Genomic DNA, 24738 nt, shown 5'->3' with positions numbered 1-24738 from the left:
GATCCAAAGCAAATAATTGATACATAAATAATTTCTTTCAACAATTTATTGCCAGAAACATCCTACCATTCGCACAAACTGCTCGCTAATGATACCGGTACGGTACGGGCCGTTCCAGTATCTGGGCCGATATTTAAACGCCAAACACCCTTTAACTATGCAATTGAGCTTTAGCAATATTGCTTAGCATCGTCTGCATCAAAAAACGTCTTTCCATTTCATAACTATTTTCCAATGTCACATAATCTTTTCATATGTTGCATTCAACACATATGCGCCAGAGCATTTCTGGTCGCATATGTTGACAAAATGGCGGACCCATACTGGCTTCACTTCTTAAAGAGCAAGCGCAAGGTAGTTGGATATCTAGTTATTATATATAAGATATCTATGATAATAACGTATATAATGTTATTATATATAAGATATCTATGGTACAATCCCATATGGGTGCAATTTGTTGTGGGTGGAATCCTGAGTGGATGCAATTCCTTGTGGGTGCAACTCCATGTGAGTGCAACTCCATGTGAGTGCAATTCCTTGTGGGTGTAATTACGTCGGGTGCAATGCCGTGGCCACTGTTATTTGCATGTTATTAACGTTTTGTTTACTTAGGCCTATTGTACCGATGGACGGTGGTGGTATGCCTGTTCAGTAGTACCTTACGAATTGTTAAAGCTTATTTTTAAGTTTTACCAAGCCGTATAGCCATAGGTCTATCCGCCACCAACTACCAAAACAAACCTTGGGACTCCACTTCTAAGTATGGTAGTTTGTGCGTTCGGGCAAAAACACAAAGTTTGTTACGATGGGCACAGTACGTCCTGACTGCCCAGGATGGAAAGTATGACAGTTTTCGACGAGAAGTTTTGCGCGCAAAGACGCAAATTTTGGTTTGATAGCCTGCACCAAAGCCTTAATTCTTTGTTTATTTATTATAAATTGGCGTTTGAACAGCAAGCTTTTCCTGGTTTATTATAAATCGCCATTAAGAAGAAAAAAAATTCGACGTGCACGTTGATGAATTTTGTGCGTACAACTGCCACACTTTTTGCTTTGAATGATTGGCTAAAGTTTTATTTCTGTGTTAGCAGTAATTTAGTATTATTAATCAGTAAATTTGCACATTGATGAATGTCAGGCATGCATGTATGTACGGGACATTTAATAAAACTTTTTAAGCAGTTAAAAGTTTATTAAACTTGCTTAACTTTGAAGACTTAGAAAACACACATACGTTTATACACTAGTACTGGTTCATCTCTACTGTATATCACGTAGGCCTAGGCTTCATTATATGCTGTGACTATGTGTATGAAAAGAAATGTTATAGTATAGATTTGACTTTGTCGGAATTGCAAAAGGCTATTTTGACATGGTTTTGTGATTTAACGATTGAGATGGATAACAGTATACCGACTCCCAATTTTCCTCACAATGTTGAAGGAGCTTGTACAAATACTGAAGAAGAAGTTGTTGTACAGCGGAAGTATGTCATAAATCGTTTGTTGAAGCAGATGAATGAACTATCCACTGAAGTAAAAGAGGAATACTTGAAACAAAAGTGGACCAAGAATCCTGATGGATCTGTACGCCAGTCTGTGAAGCAACAAGCGAGACTGACATGCGCAAAACTTGAAGAAAATGGTGACTTGTTTGATGATGCTATATCCTCCCTCAAACAAAAACAATCCGAATTGTTTGCCAAAATTGCAAAGAAACAATTATTGTATGATCAAATGAACAAACAAAACTTATAATTGTTTTATTGTATGTAATGCATATACCGGTATATATATATATGCTTAAACATAGCAGCTTTATAATTAAGGGCAAGGATACTGTGAAATTATTTGCTCGTGTAAAGGTTTCACGATGATATCAATTGCGGTAATAGCACATTTGCTGATTATCACAAAGATATCCTTACCACTTTAAGTGATAGCAACTTACTGTTTTTTCAATTTATTTATGAACTGATTATTTCTATAGACCATGATTTGCTTTTTACTATTATAATTGAACTGCATCCGAGTGACAAATGTAATCTGAATATCCCGTAATGTCATCAATCATCAAGTTTACTCCACTTTCTGGCGCACAGAATGATGGTCCAAACTGCTACTTGCTGCAGGTTTGTAGTATTTTTATTGATCGGATTCTGATCCATTACATTGGGCAAATCATTTTTTTCTGACTCGAGTCAAATCAAGTCAATTTGACCTGAGTCAAGTCATTTAGCACATTTGACTGACAAGTCAAGTCATGAGACAACGTGAGTCGAATCAATGACTCGAGTCATCCCAACACTGGTATATACATGTAATATTTTTGTTGTACAGTAACCTACACATTGTCTGCTGTTGTATACCATGCATAGATGCCATCCTAGCCTACTCATTACAAATGTATATATTATATGTATAATTACTGTGGTGAATTTTTCACCTGTATATAGATTGTTGTTTTTTAAGATAGCCAGGTGGGTTAGAATGAAAGACAATAATTAAATTTCGTTGGTGATGGTTAAATAAAGGTTAAATTTTTAAGGTTTACATGATAGAATTGGATTGCGATTATTATGTATTAACCTTCAGGCTGAGTTTCACATTCAAGTGAAAAGAGACATTCTGAACATAGAGTTTTTTTTCTGACTCAGACCAACATTACGTATATAGCATCCCTGAATTGATTTTGAGTGATATTTGGATGTGCTGTGTTTGCAGGTTGATGAATTTACATTTTTACTCGATTGTGGATGGAATGAAACATTCGAATGGGAAGTTATCAACAACATAAAGAAGTAATTTTTACTGAAACTGATTTGTTTTAATAAACATTATGGTTCATATTTGTGTTTTTGGTGCTGTTTTTAACCAAAGTTTATGGTAGCTTATTTTTTTTCATGCAACTGAATCAGCATGTAAATGATTTCTTTTGTAGGCACCTTACACAAATAGACGCAGTGTTATTGTCATTCCCGGATATGCAGCATATTGGTGCACTTCCATATCTTGTAGGAACACTTGGCTTAACCTGTCCAATTTATTCAACCGTTCCTGTGTACAAAATGGGCCAAATGTTCTTGTATGATCTTTTTCAGGTAAAATTGCAGGTGGTTGTCTGTAATCCCATGGTCATGATATTTCTTGACAAAAACAAAAAAACTGCAAAAGGATGCATACACTGTTTTGTTTACTAACTGTTTGCTTGAAAGTATTTTTGCATTGTTTTCTCACAGTCGCACCACAATATTGAAGAATTTGACAAGTTCACTTTGGATCATGTTGATACTGCATTTGACAAGATAACTCAATTAAAACATAACCAAACAGTGACATTGAAAGGTAGAGTATTTATTATTGCTTGACCTTGCCTTTTTTAATCCTTTCAATCCCTGCTTCAACTTCAACAAAACTATTGTCACTTGTTTCTGAACACCAGACAAAGGCGAAGGTCTTTCGATCACCCCAGTCCACGCTGGCCATATGATTGGTGGAACAGCGTGGAAAATAGTTAAAGATGATGAAGAAGGGGAAATACTCTATGCTGTCGACTTCAATCATAAACGTGAAAGACACTTAAATGGATGTACATTGGTCGATAATACAGGTTAGATTCAAAAGCTATAAGTATTCCAAATGTTATGTTTTGTAAATGAATGAAGAAGTCATTTTGCTGAAAGTGATAGTTGCAAATTGGAAATTACCGATCCATTTTTACCAAGTAATTTTTCAGTTATACTGTACAACTTTGCTTTCAGGAGATTCTTTCAGTGGAAGGCCCCCACAACTATTAATTACGGATGCGTATAATGCTGCCTATATGCAAGCTAGAAGGAAACTCAGGGATGAACAACTTTTAAGTATGCATCTTAGTTTGTCAGACATTTCTAAACTAAAAATAAATTTCTGCGTTAATTGTATAATACTTATGTATATGACTTATGCTGTCAGCTAAACAAATATTATGCATGATTAATTTTTTTTCCAAAACTGTGTGTGATGTTACACTATAGATGACGATTTTTACTGCAACTTACCTTTTGTAATAATTATCTCAAATTGTTTTTACAGCAATTAACATCACTTGAATTCAGCTTAAAACACTAAACCTGCTTACAGTAGTACAATATTACTCATTCTTGTTGTTAGAAGCTTAACAGCAGAATGCATAAACTACACAGCCCTACAACACAAGCGATAGCAGCTTAAACGTTAAAATTGATCAACAAATTTGATATTTCGGGATAATTTTGAGAGTTTATGTTGGTTTACGACTTTACGCCATAATATTCAATAAAATGTAAAAAATTACCAAAATGTTTTGATTATGATTCTTTTTACGTGGTGTAGATTATCTTGGCATTACAGTTAAAGTTGGATTATATAAAAATTACCCTATATAACATTTGAATTCCTGTTTACAGCCAAGATCATTGAGACAATGCGAGCTGATGGAAATGTTCTTATTGCCGTTGACACTGCTGGTCGCGTATTGGAACTCGCCATTTTATTGGTAATTTGCATATTTGTTCGATGTAAAAAAGCTAATGTTTTTTTGTATTTGTGATGTGTAATTGAGCTGTGACAATAGATGTATTGTATCTTTGACTTTGTGCAAAGTTTGAAACTGCCGCGCATCGCAGCGCCCGCATTTCCTTGTGGAAAAGTTTGCATGACTAATCGTTCACTAGAAGGCGTAAAAGAGCCGCAAGCAAAAAATAATTTGCTGTATGATTTTACTTATTGAGTAATTTTCCTCACAGGATCAACTCTGGCGTGACAGCCGATCAGGTTTATGCGCCTATTCATTGGCAATGATCAACAACGTCACATACAACGTCGTAGAATTCGCCAAATCAATGGTAAGTGCGCTAAGGTATATACAGTTAAGAGTTTGGAATTGCACTTGCGTAGAGCAGGGAAACGTGTCGAACGACCCACAAACCAACACAAATAAATGGCAGCAATTTTAATCGAACGATTTTGTGCTCCTTGTTCTTTGTATGGAATATATGCATTTGACACCATACTTTTCTTTTGAAAGTCAGCTAAACATTACTGTTGAATGTTGATTGCTACGTAGGCTTGTATTCAAAGCGTTATAAATCATGTTTGCTTTCCGTGAAGAGTTAAACACCATGCTCATTATATATCGAAACCATTCCAAAAATGAAATCACTTTTGCATTTTTCGTCTCCCACTAATGTGCTTTTGGCGAAATGCGAACGTTGCATCGTGATATGACAACGTGCCATATCGGCTTTTGCTCGTAATGGATCTCTTCTTATATGGCAAAAAGAAAATCGTTTTGGCCAACTGAGCACGATTTTTTTCTTTTGGTATTTCATAATTAAACTGATTTCCATTGGATGTATCTTACGTTTTTCCTGTAGATTAATACAAAAAAAAACACTTTAAGAAAAAAATGGCACAAAAGTGCAACATCCAACTTGAGTACTCAGTGAAAGTTGATTTACTGAATAAACATTAAAACAGGGACATGATCCATCCAAGCCACCTACGTACCCTGGAATGAATTCGAATGTACGGTCCGATACGCACCAATGCTTAGTTGGTATTAGATTATTTTTCGAGTAGCATTCTATATAATAAACATAATAGACATGAGTCACGTAGTTGTTTATCCAAAACGTCTGGTGTGTTGGCCAAGAAGCCACTTAGAAAGCAAAGCAAGGTCATAATCACTTTTGAGTATTTTGATGGAGATTTTTAATCACGATCCGTGACTCTTGCCCCGGATTGAGAAATGTACTCGCTGTTTATATTAAACTACTTAAGCACACTGAAATATCTGTTGGAAACCATTGGAACATGGTTTACGTCGGAGGAAACGTAATTTACCTTTGGTCTTGCCGGGTATTTTACCACACAGGTTGTATGGAACCAACCCTCAACAACACACGTGTTTAACTGCGTGTTCATATTGAGATTATTATAGCTATTGAATTTTAGTGGTATAAAATAACCCATATCTCATGGCAACTGTGTAGAACTAGAACTACTAGATAACACGATGATGCGCTTAAAAGACAAACTGTGGACCAGTGCCGAGCCAGACATTTTCAATTTGCCTCATACAGGATCGTTTTTGGAAAACACTGGCGTGGCTACTGTGTTTACAGATCTTGATCGTCAAATTTTATTACAAATTATGTAAAGGCCGCATTAATTTTGTCTTTTTAGAGAGATTTCTCGTAGCCCCACCACTATAAATTCACGCATAAATTTCTTTGCCTGGAACACAGTTTATTGTTTTATCATATAAAGATTTTTTGTAAAAATTGTTCAATGAACTGCGCTATTACATTAGATTAGACAGTTGCAGGACTGACCTAGTATCAGCTTAAACTGATTGCCAAATCTAATGATAATTCAAAATAAATAATTTGTAAAATCATTCATCTTGATTTAGTCTCAAGTTAAGTTGCATTGTTTCACTACGTATTGATTTCAAATACAATAATTATGTTGTTAAGTTAATTAAGTTGTAAGTTAGGTTAATTTAAGCAATCGGCGGATTCGATATATGGATTGAGTATCGAAATACTGAATTAAAAACCGTATTTATGCACAAGTCGGTAAAACTCAAATATTGACTGGTCACAACCAAAATATTCCGTTGCTAGTGGGCCACGAGCCAAAACTAATTTTCAAATCACTGGCCTAGGCTATTTCCGTATAGACAATTAGTGGGGTCGGACCGGAAGCCCTTAGCACAATCCGCATTTTTGACACATATTTCATAACAAATATTGCGGCCAGTTCTTAAGTATGTGGTCTGCAAAACGTGGATAAACTTTATGTTAGTAACAGGAATTGCAATGTCGATATATTGTCATTGCCCGATTTATGTTAGATCACTCGTATCTATTAAATGATGAGAACGGAGCTGTATAGAGTAAATAAACTCACTAGCTTCCTTCCGTGTGATACAGTTTTTGGTAAATCTTACCGCCTGTGTGTATAAATTTATCTGTCATGAAACAAGTACTGTCTCTTCCATACTATAACAGTGTCCGAGTGATTTACGAGGGTCAACTGCGTTCCCCATAAAAAATTTGAACCCAATAAGACTGCAGTAAAAGTTATGACCGTTTTCAATGCGTGGCTGTAGATTAGTTCTTTGTCGCCAGCAAGATTACCCGGACGTGGTAGACATCTTTATTATCCACTTAATGTTATTTGTTAATGCTTTTGATTGAATGAAATGTAACTTGTGATGTCGGCTTGACCTCTTCACCACGAAATCCGATTATTTGAAGTGATTATGAGACCGACTATAAAGTTGTTGATGATAGACGTACCATGTCGTCACTGTCTCGGTGGTTATCATGACTAATTTGTTTTGAACCTCATCACTTTTCCCCAATGCAAAAGATTGTCTTAAAAAAACTTTCCCTGCATGCACATAAATGCAAACCGCAATGTTATTGTGTATCAGTCAATACAGCGATTCGTCATCCTGTTAAACATCTTATCTCATATCATATTAGTATCGAGTTTGCCGTTGAAACAAAGCACTCTGCAGTTTGCAGTGCTTTGTTGGATAAGTTAGGCAAAATTGTCTTGGCTTTGCGTAGTTTGGTTTACAACGAATAACACTAATGATGAGGATGCAATGACAGAAATTGCTGCTGAAATAAGCGATTTTTGACGTTACTCTCGTCACCAGTTGCTGACATGAAGGGGCTGTGGTTCTTTTATTTCATTCGCTTTTTTTTGAAATAGACAAGTATCAGGAAACAAATTCGACCAGTGCAATCAATGCACAGTCGAATGACCGTACAATAATAACCATAACGCAACCAGAAACTTTCCAGGAAAAGTTACTTGATGCATCACGTTTATCAAAACGAGCACAGTATTGACATGAACAGTGAAAACGTAAAAAGGAAACGGCAATATTTCAACCAAAAAATTATATGGCACGGGGCGCAATGTGCTATTTCCCGCATTACTGGTAGTTAATTACTAAAATACAAACTTTAAAATAGCATGACTTGGAACACTGTTGACGTTACTGCATAAGGTCACGTCAAACCACTGCAACCAAATAAAATTCGCAATAAAGCACAATTAAACAAGGAGACATTTGACATTCTTGGCAAGACTTTTTTAATTATCAAACGCTTCAATTGTGCTTGATTGTGTATTGAGTGTTCGTCTAAGGCATAACTTATTTAACTAAGGTTGAAACGTGTTGACGTCATCACAAATTAATAGTTAAATCTGAGTTGTGTCTTATCAATGTAATGGGATGTGGTTCCTCATTAACTTCGGGTAAAGTTACTTTCTTCTGTTCTGTTTCCTCCTTCCTTGTGATCATCGGAGTAGGAGGGAAATGCATATTAAAATACTTAGAGAGGACTTCTCCTGATTCCGGAGATTCTTCTTGACCCTCTGAACCCTTCTTGTCCTCCTTTGGCCATCCATTATTCTCATCACTCGAATCACTGTTGTACCAATCTTTTGATCGGGTTGTTTGCCTTCTCGCTTCCTCCTCATCGATAATGGGAGCTGTTGAAGCAAGAGGAGTTGAGAAAGGCATCCCTGAGTCGGTTGTGGATGGGAGGGTGGATGCAGGGGAGTAAGACGTGTCTGTGGATGACCAATCATTGGTCCCACTTGATGCATCTGACACGCGAGCCGGACGACGCTTGTTTCCTCCAGGCTTCTTAGATCTTCGTGGATGTCCCTCCCTAACAACTCCTAGTGAGCTTTTTTTTCTTACATACCGGGGTCTCTCCGAACCGGGAAGGTCATAGGGGTAGTCTCTTCCTCCTGCCATAGGCAAGGTAGCACTCCTCCGACCTTCACAGGGTAAAGTATCTGACTCTGTTCCAGTTCCTAGTCCGCTACTGAAACTGTCTCTTGTTGCAATTGATGTTGGTCTCTTTACAGGCTGCACCAAATTGAAATAATAAAATTTAAAATTCCAAAGTTATTTTAGAAGACCAAAATTTATTTCAAAATAGCTGTTCAAAAACCTTGAGTGGCGCTAACTGAAACTAAAACATTTAACAACTCTTCCAGAGAAACTCGTCACCGGGAATTACAGAATGTGAAAATCATTTCAGGCAGCTACTACAAAAAAGTTACTAACCGTTTTGAATGCTAACTTTAACCGTTTCGAAAACCTGTGTTTAAAGAGTTGGATACAAACAAAGCGTTACAAATTCGAACGACATAACATTTTTACCTCGTATCCGTTTTTGTAATGAGCGCCGTATCTTGTTTTCGAACCAATCAAGTTAATTCCGGCAAGTTCGGGTAAGTCGCTTTTGTTTAGTTCGTGGTTGTCGTGGTTGCAGTATCGCTCGCCCACGTAGCTTCGATCGTCGGTGATCTCGCTTAGTCGGTCGTCGTTCGTATAAGTCGGTAGGAAACCGTCGTGCCGGTACATGTCATTGCTAGGCAACGGAGGTACGGGCGGTTCGAAACCCTGGTAAGATGAATCATTCTCTTCAGAGCGGTCGGAGAAACGATTGTTCAGCTTCGGTGTTGAATCGTTGGTGCCTATCATCTCGCTCAAGCTTTTCCTCTTATCAAGAGTGTTTGAACTGTTGTGTGCATAACTGGGCAAAGTTAACGACAAGTCCAGCGGTTCGAACGTTTTCTCCTTAGGATTTTTCTCCAGGACCGAAGCATGCCTGCTCCTCATCTGACCGTTCTTCCTTTTCCTCTTCTGCGTGTAGATCCAGAGAATAGCAGTGATCGCGATTCCAATTAAAAGTCCGATCACCCCACATGTAACTCCGATGATCAAAACCATTTGGTTGCTTTCAGGAGTGGTGGTATCCGGCGTTAAAGTTGAATTTAAGGCTAAACTGGATTCTGTTCCCAACCTGTCTATGATCTCATCCTTAACATCGAATAACGAAGGGGCACTCCTGACAGAGTTAAAATCTTTCGGCGCATCATCCAGATTGCCGAAGGTTGAAGACTGTACATGAGCGACAGTTGACACCACATCCAGATGCGAAGTATTGTCGTCAGTTTGAGGAACAAATTGAGCTACGGCCAACGTCTGCTCCGTAGGGGATTCCGCTTCTCCGCTACCTACGGACATGAGTCCGGTTGATAAAGACCTTGAGTTTGAAGCTAAACAGTTGCATTCGATTTAAAAGAAATGTTTTAATGACGGCGTCTTTACTTTCTTAACTGAAACCTAAAAAATATGCATATTTTGTTAATGAAAGTTGAAGCTAGTGCCCGACGTTAATCGCCTCTTTGACACTGCCAAAAGCTTACTTAGACAAGAGTTGGCTATCAGACAACAGTTTTTGTTCTTAAGTTTGTTGTCAGATCTGTATGATATAGTTAACCAACATCAATCACTGCTACCTTTCGTAATACATGCGGCACCAAATCGTTTCCGTCAGTCACACTTGGTTTAAAATTCTGCAGACTAACTGAAATTTTACTTGCTCGAACGATATTACATACGAAGCACTGGTTGTGTGATAAATACGCTAAATCACTGATTGAATACGGCGCCTTTAAACTTAGTTAGCTCTTAGGCAAATGACAACCTTTATACCGCTGACTATGTGCAAAACTAGACGTCTAAGCGTCGCATAGTGTACCTATTCCTTATTCCTTTACGCCTTACGGCCTCGCGGGAGTTAAGTGCTGGCGGCAGGGTACCGTTATTCTTCTGATTTCGGGTCCTAGGAACCACGCTTCGGAGAGACAATGGTCTCAGCGTGAAGCTTTTAAAGGTTAGCACCGTTGCTTTTTTCTTTTTGTTTAAACCCAGAGTGACAGGCGATTTAACTGATGAGGTCGCGGTGTCTCTTTCAAACTAAGAAGCCCAGCTGGGCAGACGCACTCTCACCTTTGATAGATGAAAATTTTTTATCTGGGCCGCTCAGCGGATCCCAGCCCGCAATTGGAGAAAAGATAAAAAAGTAATTGGGCCAGGGGTTCACCGGCAAGCTTAAACAAACTCGATGCTGACGAAATTACCCGTGACCCTGTGTGCCACTGACCGCATTCGCTTGCGTAAACACTCAACTTCAAATCGTTATCACATGAACGCTAAACTAGATAACTGCATCACTGCACTTCACCACTAGCACTGAGTTAGTGTATTAACGACTCTGAACACGATCGTTTTGATTCGCAAAGCAACCACAATTAACCACGTACTGTTGTTTACGTTTGGTAATGGAGGTGATTTAACTCTACCAATTTTTCCGTCTTGTCCCTCAGTTTGTTGCGCTGTCCAATTTATGACGTTATATTGGGGTTTATTACGCAATATAGACACGTTTATCACGTACTCGATTACCACTTTGTTTCTTTTTCATTGAGTTGTTGAAAAGTGACCGGATTGGCTGCCCAAGCAGTTAAACCTGTTAAACGTGAGGACTGTGCCATGTTATAATGAATATTTCATGCTACCGACATTACGCCAATGGGAGGTCGCCCGGGCAATGACTACGTAATGCTTAAATGTCGTGAACACGCCAGCAACGAATCGACCTCCTTTCTATTTGTTTCGTTGTACTTCGAAGCCATTGATATGCTTACTGACGTTTTTCTTAAAATTAGTTCTTATCCAAATCACAAGACTGCTGTTTTCTTTGGCAAGCCAAGTTATCAAGTTTTTATTTTCACCCTGCCATCTTTTGTCTAGTGCGAGTATTCCGCCTAAGACACGTTAACGTGCCTGGTTATAAAAAAGTTTTAGCCACCGCAAGGCCTCCCTGGGCCATTGACGTTAAAGATATAATGAGTCTAAAGCGGGCCAGTTCCGTTGGTCTAATTCTGGCTTTTCAGACCAAAACTAATTAAACCATACATTGAATTAAGCGGATTTAAATCGATTGCAAACCTCTGTATGCTCAATTGCTCATCCGATACTGCAGTAGCACCTGGTCTACTGTAGGTTAGTAATTGATAGACAAATGGCAACATGTTTACCGTATCTAATGTTAATAGCGCCTTGAAACTAAGCGGCCATGTGCTGCATATCGATTGAACAATCCACACGAGATTTGAATTCGGAAGCTGACTTACAAATTAGCTGCATCACTTTGTGACACAGTGTCAGTCTGTCTGTGCAACTTAGATCTTCCGTTTCATCTATACATATTGACATAACTCATAAGTATACCTCAATATTTACGACCTTCGATTCAGATGTCAATATACAGTAAATGCAATATTATATATAATCTCATGACAATCCATTTGAGTTAACAAGAAGAATTTATACCACTGCCAATGCAATTAACAGATCGCTGACTTTATTAAGCTGTTTAGATAAGTCTCAATCGACATGTAGAAAGCTGATTTGGCTATCTTTGTTCTTTGGACTAACAACAAGCTGACAAGGTCTTGTTTAGAGCCTCTGCAAGCATGAAATGACACCTTTAACACCACGCCTGGTTCAGAAACGCAAATTTACGGAGATCCCGCGGGCTATTGGCGCCTTGATTTTGTAACTTGATGGCGTTTATTGCTTTTTCTGGACTATAGAATGTCAGAAATACATCATTACACCTCCCAACAATACCATGAGTCATAGACAAAAAGCTACCATACCTTATTGCCGTTGCCTTGTGTATGGGTGTCTCCGTCTACGGATTAAATAAAAGCGAATGTAATTTCAGTACATTGTATCTCTCTGGCGTATATCAGATGTCATAATCTTCTTTACACACAAGTTATTTTATTAATAAACAGCACAAGACGCTATTATATGGAAAAGGGATTCTCATATCCAAGATTCCAGAATACAACAAGGCGAAGACGACTTCGAATGTCTATTAAATTAACTACACATAAACATTTCCTAACAATGACAACGGCCCTACCAGATAGAGTTACCACAAACAATACCGTGCACACTCCACAGTTATTTATACAAAGTTTTTGCGCTTTTTACAGTTGCAACTGCAACCAACCTCAGCAAACATCTCACTCAACTCAATACAGTGTTGTCTTATTTAAACCCTTTTATAATCTCCTTAACTTGTCATACGGTCGTCTAGTCCTGCCTTCGTTAATAAGAGCGGACCTTCGATGTCGGGTGACCCCGTGCCAATAACGCATATTCAAAGCATTAGGGCCGCCGTTTGGCACATTAAGCACACTATCGTTTCGTCTGTATAATGCCGAAAACTTCTGTTTCAGCCGGTCGCCTATCTATGGCGCGCATGAATGAGAATTTTTCGGTTGAACGTTTCATTGCCCTTAATCAATTACCGGCGGTTGCTCTTTTGATGCTATTCCAATGACTTGAAAAAACATTGTGACGTCATCACTAACGTTGCGGAGTTACATCGTTTAAGCCCATACCCCCAAGTTGCCGTTCCTTGTTAAGCTTCAAGTCGCAAAACTCGTTAGAACCTTTCAGCATAACATAAGAGTTAACAGAATAGGCGCCTATTAAGCGTTACATTCTTCGTCTATCCATCAACTACAACTAACATAATCGTCGTCTTTCCTAATCCGTTTGGACGACGCATACGTTTGGTGTGACGTACCAGTGACGTAAGACCACCCGAAACCCATCCTATGTTAGACCAACGCGCAGGCAAAAATAATTTCCTTACTTTAATACAGCCGTTCTACTTAACGGGATTTTCCTAATGCTAAACTTTGCAAACAATAAGCAAACAAACATGTAGCTTTTTTCCATATGAAGTTCTCAGTCAGGCTCGAATAAACAGTACATGAACAATTTTTAATTTAGGTAACCTTTTACTTTAACGATTTCCGATCTGTTCTTGCAGTGCTGAGAAACACGCCTGTCCTGTATATTGACGGTTAATACATGTGCTATGATAAAACCAATTTTAATATGCGCTCTTATGAGGCTCATCACAACACCCTTGGCTATTTGCTATGATAGTGCAGCATGTGGAATCGTAAAACCCTTTCAAAGACTGGTTTGACTAACAAGGGCCTTTTTGTTAACGCAATTTTTCAATTATAGGTGCAGTCGCAGTGCCGCGGAACATTGCATTCCGACCCAACGTATATTGAGCCTGATTTTAAGCTGCAACGTTTTTGAAAGCTCCACTGAAATAGCTCGCCTCGGGTTATTAACCATGACGTTTGCTAATACCGCAAATTCGAATTATTTCTATTACGTGTTTACTTCAGCAACCAAACGTAATTGGTTCAGCGCAGCCTTTTCTGATCCGATTAAGTCCAACCATCCTGACATCTCCCACACTGGCAGCAAGACTCATATAGTTTACTTTATGGGCTTTGCCAATACATTACGTGTTTCTAACACTTGAGGTTACTTTGTGTTGGTTACAAATGCGCACACGAAAGTAAGCTTTTAGATGTTATATAACTTGTTAACTTTGATGCTTGTTGTTTAACATACAACAAGAAAAATAAAACTCGTAACTTCATGATACCAGCAGAATCCTTTTACTTTTTATATCATTTTCTACAAGTACCAACCTAGCTATTCGTCCTTTGTTTTTTAATTATTTGTTAGTGGTAAACCTAGATTTATCTTATTTAAACTACAATGCGTGTAGGTAATATTTTGTCTTGATAACATTTTCTAGAACACCGACTTTGGTTAACTTCCGTGTGAAGGTGTTATCTACACATTACATAACTAAACCAACCTGGCATTTAATTGTGTGATTTGCTAACTTACGCCAAGTTAAAAGCTGTACAAATTTATTGTGTAAAAAAAGGCGCAAGACGTCGACTGTAATTTATGAAGCTAAACCCTTTGAGACCACCAGCTGATAACATTTCGCAATTAATCAATTTTACTTCTTTTGTGTTTGTTCTGAATAACTCAACCGATCGTTATTTCCTTTCCCTGGTCAGCTTAATGTTTGACCGGAAGCTATATGATGTCACTTTTTTCCTTTTAATTTAAAAACCATTCGTTCTCTGTTCGGATCAAGTCGCTCTTGTTATTTGACTCCAAACGCTGAAGAAAATCGCTCACAGCTAGCTCGGAAATCGAAACCTGATATGAATAATTTACGCTTTTACAGTCTCACGTATTGAGCTTCGTTGAAAGTTGCTAATACACAGGCCCCATGGCTGTTTAGAAAGCACAGAACATCATGTACCATACTTAGGGTGACGGAATTATTGCGAATCGCGGTCTTCATATTATCCATCTATGATGCAACGGTGACCATCCAAAAGCGGTTTCCAAACAAAACGTGAAAGCATTGGTTTTTGATCATTTGATTGGAAATCGAAACGTAATCAATATTTACGATTTGTCGTTACCGTATGTCGCTTCATTATGTTTTTAGTAGCGTATTATTTAATTAAAACCTTTCTATACTTCCATACAAAGCTGTAACTTCACCTAATGTGCCTAATGCTTAACTGCCGTGCCATGAAGGGTTAGCATGCTGCAAACTGTCGCAACCTCACAGAATCTAAGCAATAAACGTGCACTCAACTGTAAAACGATGGTCTTTGCATTAGATACTTTGATCCGAAACACCTGCCTCGAAATTCGCTTACCCTGGTTGGTGTGCAGCACGCTGTTTGGCGTAGACGGACACGCAAGCGACGCATTGGCGTATACATCAGCGTAAAATCAATAATTACGAAACGCATTTACACTCGGCTTGAACCGGTCTGTTAGCCACAACCACAACTGTTAGCCAAATTACGCTTACTTCATTAACTGATTGGTGCTTTGCAAAGAGGTTTTATTTTGTATTCGCTGCTATGTGCTACCGATGACCGACGCGCTTCCAAACGACATGCGACATCAGCTTAAACGAACTTCACATTGTATTTCAATTGGCCGCCCACCTTAATGTTTTCAAAGGAGTAACAACAACAATAAAAATACTGAAAATAGGCCATCACCGAATGGCAAGAGATACTAGAACTTACTACTCTAATGATTCAGTCCATTTTAAACTTATTACGGTGATCATATTATTCTGTTATTGATATGAACCCCTTTTAAATACTTTTCCGTTAAGCAGTGCACTGTTGTATTCAACATGACGGTCAACGCGTTCTTTCATTTAAAAAAATATCGATTCTGACTCCTGGTATAGTTGATATAAGTGCATTTCATGTCTATACAAAAGCCGTTTGTTTGATCGTTTGTCAGTTATCAAAATAAGTATCTTTAGCGGGCAGCGTCAGGTTTTATAAAGGGGTTTGAAATATTCAAATAGAGATAGATACAAATTTCTTAAAGAAGCCTGTCCATACAAACGTAATGTTTTCCATGAGAAGAAGACTCTTAACTGTTGATAGAGGCATTTGGATTAGTTCAGGTTTATTATTTCGGCTTCCTTTAGGATACCTTGCTGGACTATGACCTGAACAACTGTCTAAAATGGCCCATTTTGTGTAGCTATTTCGTCCGTCAGTTTTTACTTTTGAGAAAATGAATAATTTAATCGAAATTTTTGTCGACGTTCTTGTTTTTAAACCTACTCATTTTCTTATTGATGTAGTGTCAAGCAACGTTCTTCCATACAAAGCATTGAAGAATAAGTGTAGGCTCGTGATGTGTTGATATATTTTGTTGTTGTCGTATTTTAACACTTCCAACGTTTAAACATGTCTTATATTTGAGTAAGAGCTTTTTGGATTATTTTGCATAGAGCTTACATATGGACCGTTGCCGTTTCTATACCACATCACAATACTCTTAATTACAAAATTATTTCACCTTTTACCCCGCAAACGAGCATGATATACCGCGCACCTGTAATAAAAAAAAAACTGACGTCATATGAAAGCTACATCTACTAAGTAAACACGAAAAAACGTCCGTCCGTTTACTTTTGTCGCCAAAAATTTTACAACACCATATTTCGAAATCAGAATTTTAACACATAATTTTACTTGTTTCTATGTCGTCATCAGCGACCTGTGCTTCAGCCGAAATCGACTTTTATCGGATTAAAATTTCCATCCATATCTTAGTACAAGATTGATATGACAAATACACGAATCGGCGAAGGCCTTAGGTATTGTTGTCAGGACTTAAAATTAAATTTGATAATTTTCTTTTGGAAAAAGAATTCGCTTGAGACAAGTTTTCAAGTATTATAGCTTTACACCGTAGAATGACTTTTTTGATACTGCAATGTTATTACTATATCGCGCAATAGTACATATAGGTGTTTTTGATATCCCAAAAGTTCTTAAGCAAACTTGTAGTTTCCTTGTCAAACACGTCGAAAATTGCTTTGATAAGTTTGTCGAATTCAAGAATCCGCCATATGAAACGAGTGATTTGCAGCACTTGCATGTTATTACACCGCTTTGTTCATTTACGGGTAACTGAGTTATGTTTAAAGTTGGTCTGGTTTCGTATTCACAAATGGGACGTTAATTTTGCCGTATACCGTATCTGATGGTTGGCTTTGATCTCCACACTTGCTGTTAAATCAATCACATTTTTTTCGCAAAAGCACGCTATTAACTGCACGGAACGTGTGTTCAATGCAAAAATATGGTAAATAAATAATCGCCAGTTCTTCGTGGTTTTTAGTGTCTTATACTCAAACTAAATTTTATGCCGTAACTCGTTGAAATGTTGCATTCAGATGGATCGTGTTTGCCTCAAGACTTAATCTTTACTGAACATCGCATTTTGCGGGCTTGGCAATCGCTCCTCACTGGGTTCAAATGTGACTCATAAGAAATAAAACCTCAACTATGCCATTGTAAGGTTGTTGTTTTTCATTTGAAATACGATGTGTTTCGAATTCTTTTCGAAAAAAATTTTTCCGCCGTGCTTCCTAAGTTAAAAAGCATTTTCAGCAATCACCGCTCCCAGCCGGCTTAATCTGTTTTAGCCATTGAAGTGTATCAGCGCATGCAACAATAGATGTTGATAAAAATAGCTTTTCCGTCATTATAAGCTTAATTTATGTTAATTGATATTTAGAGAACTTTTGCGAAAATAGACATACTTCCCCACGTTCTGCATTAATGTATTTAGTTCTTGGTATGATTTTATTATATTAAAATTTCTCGCCTGCGTTTCGGTCCTTAAATATTTATAGCTAATAACTTCACGGCTAAATGAAATATCTAACGTATTCAAGGTTAAAGCTACAGTAATACACAACCTTAAGATGTTCGCCAGTCAAAGTAGGCTTTGCCGGTGTTGACTGCGACATACCCGTAAGTACAGTAATAATATCAAAGATTACGTAATGAACTATATAAGAGCTGCACAGTCATGTATTTGTTACGTGTTTGTTTGATCTGACATCGAACTATTCGAGCCCTCATTGAATTACAAATCTTGGGCTTGTTTGACCCGTACATCTTTATAATCGTCTGCGCTTCACCAAGTTGTTTTTCTCTGCTGTCTGTCGTGGACGCTTGTTGGTCCGGAAAATATGTCGTCCTACTTAGAAACGCGGTATGAAGCCGTCTATTATGATGTTGACCTTTGCCTTACAACTCTGATTAATTAATTATCCATATTTAGGCTTTAGTATATGGCAATATTTGCGCCGCGTTATACTGAGCATGACTGTTGACTTCAAGTTACGACTTGAACCCGGTTTAACTGTTGATACAAAAATTTTGTCAAAGTGCACCAGACACTGTGAAATCTTACATAAATTTAACTCAAAGACACCACTTTGTCCACAAACCCTTTCACTACACCTGCATTCAGCAACCACATACGTCACCAACTACACAAGAACAATTTTCGTCAATCCCAGTTTTAAACAGTCGTATATGGTTTTTATTTCAGCCCTTTCCGTTTAATCGAGTCCTCTTCACGACTGAACAGCTCACTTTAACTGCCACTCCTACTTAATGCCAGTCGCTTTATCACATAGCTTCGAGTTATGACACATGATATTGACTGCTCTTTACAACCGACATATCTTCACAAGTCTTGCTCGCTTTCCTCGACCGTCGTTACGTATGTGTGCTTGTAATGTAATCGTCGTTAAGTTTATGTGTATTTACATCCTTTGATTCCGTCTGTAATTTCAGAAACTTTCTTCCCCCGTCATAACTCCAGCTTATGTAACTCAAGCCTTCTTGCGCCAGAAGGTTCAAAACCTTTATTGTCACGAAAGCCATTGTTATTTTGGATTGCGACCTTGCCTCTAGTCTAGAATGACATGAAATACCTGTCACAATTCATTCCTTTACCGTTCATGCAGAGAAGCTGCAACGTTTATGTAGTAATTGTAGTTGGTTGCGACACGCGTCCAGCTGTATGCTGGGTCTAGGTTTTAAAAATAGTTTTAATAACTCATGATTTTTTCTAAAATGTCTTTAATTTCCGTTTTCAAATGCATGGTACTATAAGAACCATACGGAAAATATCGAAATTTTTGCGATGCTTAATCAACGACAGATGCGAATCATTTACTCATTTGCTCAGTAGTATCGTGTTTTAGGTAACCTTGCGTGGAAAATGCGGCATATTGCTGCCAATAGTGACTCTTCGATTTTTGTCATCTTTTAAAATACTTACAAAAAGCTTTAGATGGATATTTGATTTAAGAATTCATTTTCTTAAAATGCTGATACGCTTATTGGAAGAATTGACATATTGAATGGGCATATGCTAGAAAGCCTGTTTTTGAATCTTGTATCAACCGTTTTGTCAACCTCACAAACCGGTTTCTTTGTAGTACAGTATTACAATGTTCTGTTGTATTTCCCCGTCTGTCATCTGACTATGTAGGATGCTATTGTACGCACCTCGGTAGTAGTTCAGAGTTCTGTTGCGTGCGCTAATTATATAGATTGGTATTAAAAAATGGTTTTCACAAGAAAGGGCATACCATTTCCTCTGGTGTAAAAGCACTTAATGAACAATTAGCGCTTAACGGCGCACGGGCTAATATGCACTTACTGTATTATAAAGCGAAAAACTAGAGCTGTGTTTTATTGTTTTTAAAACAATTTTATTGAATTGTCTCGTTTTGCAGATAGAATGGATGAGCGATAAGGTCATTAACTCTTTCACGGATCAACGCAACAACCCATTCCAGTTTAAACATCTCAAACTTTGTCATAACCTTGGCGACTTGGCGCAGGTCGCTCAACCTAAGGTAACCTCCTCGCAGCGATTTGCACTCATTGTCATTTGTGTTTCAACCTCACCAATTTCTTATATTAGCTGCCCGGCCTTGGACAGCATAAAGGACAAATTCACCTGAAAACTTAAGAAGTTTTAGTGTAGGTTACGTGATGTGTGCTGCCATCTAGCGGACATCATCAGCAATGGTTAAATTATATTTTCTTCTTTTTTTAAAACCTTTGCCTTCACAGTGCGTTCTGGCCAGTACGACCGACATGGAATCAGGATTTGCGCGACAACTTTTTTTGCGGTGGTCAGGCGATCCACGCAATTCTATAATCGTGACCAGTAGAACTGCTCAAGGAACTCTGGCGCGCAGACTCATTGACGATCCAGCCTTATCTGCCTTAAACCTGGAGGTAAACTCTTTGCAGAGCTCAAACAACTTTAAATACTGCTGATGTTGTGTTGGCGTTTTGTTATTGACAATTGACGCAAAAATCTCTAATTCAGATTTAACTTGTCAAATCGGATAAATTTTTTTAGATGTTAACACTACTGTTGCAAAGACTAACATCAAGTATTGAACATTTGTTAGATTCGAAAAAGGGTTCCGATTATCGGAGAAGAATTGGATCAATATGAAAGAATGCGAGCTGCGAAGAAGGCCCTTGAAGAGAAGAAGTAAAAATACTCTTTTATTCCACTTATGTTTTTCGATTACTTTGTGAATGAATGCATTTTATTTTAAACTGGAAACTTTCTTTTAGTTTCGAGGCCGAGTCGAGCGATGAAAGTGACGACGATGACGCAACAAAAGCGGGTCATGTACAACAGGATTTTGTTGTCACGGCAGAGGTACATTTTGTTCTAAGAAATACCGAAAAACAACAACAATGGTTGTAAAATTGCCCAAGTTTTATATTTATATTTTGTTTTCTGCATTTGCTTTGCAGCCTCCAAAAAAGGGCGGTGGATTTTTTAAACAAGCGAAAAAAACATTTCCGATGTACCCCTTCGTGGAACAAAGAATAAAATGGGACGAATATGGAGAAATAATAAAGTAAGCTGCCTACAATTAAATTATTTTTGGACAACTACAGGTCAATGGTGGCTGGAAAGGTTACGTTTGAAAGCATGGGAGCGATTGTTGATAATGTTTTCGTCATTTACAACTATCATTTGTCGCCACAAGTCACAGACCTATATCCTAATCCCAACTTCCGAATTATCTGAATCATGTGATAAGAATCTTAATTGCGTGACTGATGCAAATTTTTTGATTTTATGTATAATAGTCCTCCATACTTACCCAGGCTCTCAAAATTACTTTAAAACATTTTAATTATTGAAAAAAATATTTAGTATTTTTTTAGATTTTACCACACTGCACTTTTGTATAGTGAGGTTTTTTTCTTGAAGGAATATCTGCTTGTTCGCGTATTGGATTACTGGCTTTAATTAAAAACTAAATGAGGCAGATGGCCTGGTAGAGTGAAGTTTTTTCTAAATGTGAAATTTGTTACAAGCCATTTAAAGCAAGTTTAAAAATCTTTTCCGTTGTCACGTTCAAGTCCTTAATCGCAAACCTGTTCAATGTGGACAGTTTATGTTGGAAAGACAGCAAATGAATTGCTTATTGTCTTTAAAGTTTTGTGCAGTTTGTCATAATCCGTCGTTTTTGTGATTTAGTTTAGTGATGTGTAGTCAACGCCATCTGCTACGCTTTAATCTTTTCGCAGTCCTGACGATTATCGAATAAATGATCTGATACAACTCGAAGAAGAACTGCAGAATGTGAAGCCCAAAACACAGAAAGAAGAAACAAAAGAGCAACCGCAAGGTCAGGTTTAATTTTTAAGTTAAAATAAACCATGCTCGATTTTTGGTGAAGTTGTACGCTTTGTATTTCATTGCTTCAAGAAGTTGACTGCCTGTGGTGATAATACCAACTCATAATACTAAATCTGGCTGTGTGGCATGCAATTACCGAATGCGATATGATTATTAACTTACAAGACTGGACGTTTCTCGCTGTATACCCGCTAGCGGTACGTCAAATCGTCATCACAAACATGACGACAATTTCTTGCCTATAAGTTTATAAAACTGCTTTATCAAAGGCGTACTAATGTACATATAAATCTAAATGCCTCACTTGCTCTTCCTCCAGAACCCGTGGAAGAGATTCCAACGAAGTGTGTCCGGGAGCAGGTGACGATAGAGGTGAAGTGCAGCGTCACATTCATCGACTTTGAAGGGAGGTCGGATGGTGAATCCATGCTGAAGATCGTCCAACAGATAAAACCTCGGGAGGTGATATTGGTCCGAGGAGACACGAAAACGACGAAACGATTCGCCGATCTTATAAAAAAGTAAGCTTCATATAATCTTGTATTTTTAGCAATAAGACGTCAGGGTATATGGATTACTCTTTGTGGGTAATTTTTGCCTCTTTATGAACGCTTCTAAGTGTTGTATTTGTTTGTAGACTGGTCGAAGCTTTATTTTATTCACTTTTGCAATGCGATATTTGTGTCATAGGAAATGCGTCCTGTGCAATACGTGTTGACAGTCCGCTACAGCAGGATGATTGTTATGTTAGTAAAATATTTTTGGCGATGTATAACTCTAATAACTGGGAAAGCGTTGCGGTTTCAAAAATGACGCTTTTTACGTTTAGTTTTAAGATCTAACAACACCATACTCTTCGGAAACACTGACTATGCTTAAGCTTTAGTGCAAAGATTAAGCTCAAAGTAAACAATAGTTCCTGCGCAATGGTTTACTTAAATCTTTTAAAATCTCAGATCTCTCACTCCAGCAACCTCTTCGTCGAGTCTCGTACAAGTTTTCACTCCAGCAGTCAACGAAGTGGTTGATACGACGAAAGAACGACATATCTATCAGGTATAATCATACAAAAGCCTCGACTGTAACCGTCAAAACTAGCAGCGTTATTCGAAAAGCCTAACACCGTTTAGAACTACAATTTTTCGTGTCTTAAATTTATTGCCAATCGTTTGTTCATCAGGTTAAGCTGAAAGATTCCCTCGTTGGAATGTTAAGATTTGCCTCGACAAAGGATGCAGAAATTTGCTGGTTAGACGCCAGGTTTGATTACAGCGAGGCTGTCAGAGACACTGCTCAAGTTCTATCCGCCACTCAAGTAAGAGTCTCAGTAAGGCAGAAAAGGTCGTTGGCCTATCGAGTACGGTATATTCACTGCTTTATTAAACTACGTTTGCCACCATGTTGCTATTGCTTGGTAGGATTACCGTATTGTATTAGATGTAACCGTAACGCCTTTGGAATAAGTGCTGTGTTATATTATAACTTAAACTTACGTTGTATTTTTTTCATTTTTTGAAAAAATAGACTTTATCTTCGTTTGCTAAACAAAACTATAACAATCATATCTGATTTGAATACTTTAGATCGAAGAGACTGTGGAAGCATCCCGTCAAGCTCACCTCTCTCTTGGAGATGGAGTGGAGAAGGAAGAGAAAATGGATGTCGATCCTGTTCCCAGCGCAGTAGAAAGAGGTTTGTATGTTTCGCGTCGATATAACGACCATCTCGTAGTTTTAAATTTTGAAGCTGATAAAACTAATAGCATTGAGTAGGCGTTTTACCGTAACTAGTTCAGCGATTTTAGTTGTCCGAAGTTTTCAGTTAAACGGTAGTTAAAATTTATTAAACAGTTTTCATTGCCGTAGTAAAATTGCTACATAAACCACTAAATTCGTAGGTTTGTCAGCTCAAAGCAGTAAAGCTGAAATTGACTTTGCGAACGTTGACTACAAAAACTCGATTCCCTATCTTGAACCCCTCTCAGTAGATGAGGTGAGTGGTGTCTTTTAACGAGGTTCGAGTCTTATCTTTTCACAGTTCTTAGTTTTTCACGTCTCATATTTTTATAGACGCCAGGACACAAGATATGTTTTATTAACGAGCTTCGCCTCTCCGATTTCAAGCAAGTCTTAATTCGAGAAGGAATACAAGCTGAATTCATCGGAGGTGTCTTAGTTTGCAACAATTCGGTTGCAATACGGCGGGTAAGGCAATCATCACACTTTGAAATCTTTCACCGGTAGATGGCGCGATTGTTGCCTTCAACTGGTGGCTGGTGCACGTGCAGACTTGAGCAAAATAATTTTCAGTAAAATTATGTTGCTTTTTGTTTCAGAACAAACAAGGTTATATTGATATGGAAGGCTGCTTGACAGAGGACTATTATACCATCCGAGAATTGCTTTATCAGCAGTATGCGATCGTATGACATCACACACCGTACTTTTTGACACTAGGACAGTATTGAAGCGTCGCTGTGCTGTGCACATTGAGCAAGGGTCGGATTTCGAAACGAATATTGTGATTTGTTTTCGAAGGACTTTTTGTTTTTCACGACTCAATATCGTTGAAATGACTTCGAAAACAAAACTAATGTTTAAAAAATTCCGTCGGTCAAGTAAACTTTATGTTCATAAAGAACACACCTCTTCGAATTAATTTGCATCAACAAGCGCAAGTTATCCTTTCATCTGACCTGTGGAAGCTGTGAATCAAAAATACAAAATTCGACAAGAAAATTGGGTTGTTTAGTTAGTTAAAGCTATCATTGGTTTGCTGTATTGGAAGTTAAATATGTGCACACCAAGTAGAGTTTGGCTTTCGTATGTTTGGAAATCCTTACTTAGATTAATCTATTCTGGCCCG

At 37.9% G+C, this 24738-nt stretch overlaps 2 protein-coding genes across 2 annotated transcripts; one reads left to right on the top strand and one right to left on the bottom strand.

Annotated features, from left to right (window-relative positions):
- Positions 1–532: 532 nt before the first annotated feature.
- LOC143461884 (cleavage and polyadenylation specificity factor subunit 2-like) lies at positions 533–24639 on the top strand. Its single transcript, XM_076959804.1, has 21 exons — positions 533–2134; positions 2727–2803; positions 2944–3103; positions 3242–3347; positions 3445–3612; positions 3764–3865; positions 4430–4518; positions 4769–4867; positions 19928–20050; positions 20271–20438; positions 20618–20703; positions 20790–20877; positions 20976–21082; positions 21762–21862; positions 22193–22394; positions 22830–22929; positions 23054–23188; positions 23457–23565; positions 23771–23865; positions 23943–24077; positions 24209–24639. The coding sequence occupies exons 1-21, from the start codon at positions 2063–2065 to the stop codon at positions 24299–24301; spliced, it is 2415 nt and encodes an 804-aa protein (XP_076815919.1). The 5' UTR covers positions 533–2062; the 3' UTR covers positions 24302–24639.
- Positions 7708–10536, bottom strand: LOC143462959 (uncharacterized). Its single transcript, XM_076961286.1, has 2 exons — positions 9226–10536; positions 7708–8928 (listed from the first exon to the last, which is right to left on the bottom strand). The coding sequence occupies exons 1-2, from the start codon at positions 10093–10095 to the stop codon at positions 8236–8238; spliced, it is 1563 nt and encodes a 520-aa protein (XP_076817401.1). The 5' UTR covers positions 10096–10536; the 3' UTR covers positions 7708–8235.
- Positions 24640–24738: the final 99 nt, after the last annotated feature.

This window comes from Clavelina lepadiformis, chromosome 6 (genome assembly GCF_947623445.1).
Source record: "Clavelina lepadiformis chromosome 6, kaClaLepa1.1, whole genome shotgun sequence".
Taxonomy (NCBI): Eukaryota; Metazoa; Chordata; class Ascidiacea; order Aplousobranchia; family Clavelinidae; genus Clavelina; species Clavelina lepadiformis.
Note: the sequence above shows the minus strand (reverse complement) of the source record. Positions and strands in the feature narration are given on the sequence as shown.

Coding starts and splice junctions, on each gene's coding strand:
- LOC143461884 (XM_076959804.1), top strand. CDS start 2,063: ATGTCATCAATCATCAAGTTTACTCCACTTTCTGGCGCACAGAATGAT. Junction 3,104..3,241: donor TCTTGTATGATCTTTTTCAG/GTAAAATTGCAG, acceptor GTTTTCTCACAG/TCGCACCACAATATTGAAGA. Junction 22,930..23,053: donor AAGAACGACATATCTATCAG/GTATAATCATAC, acceptor TTTGTTCATCAG/GTTAAGCTGAAAGATTCCCT.
- LOC143462959 (XM_076961286.1), bottom strand. CDS start 10,095: ATGTCCGTAGGTAGCGGAGAAGCGGAATCCCCTACGGAGCAGACGTTG. Junction 8,929..9,225: donor ATTACAAAAACGGATACGAG/GTAAAAATGTTA, acceptor AATTTGGTGCAG/CCTGTAAAGAGACCAACATC.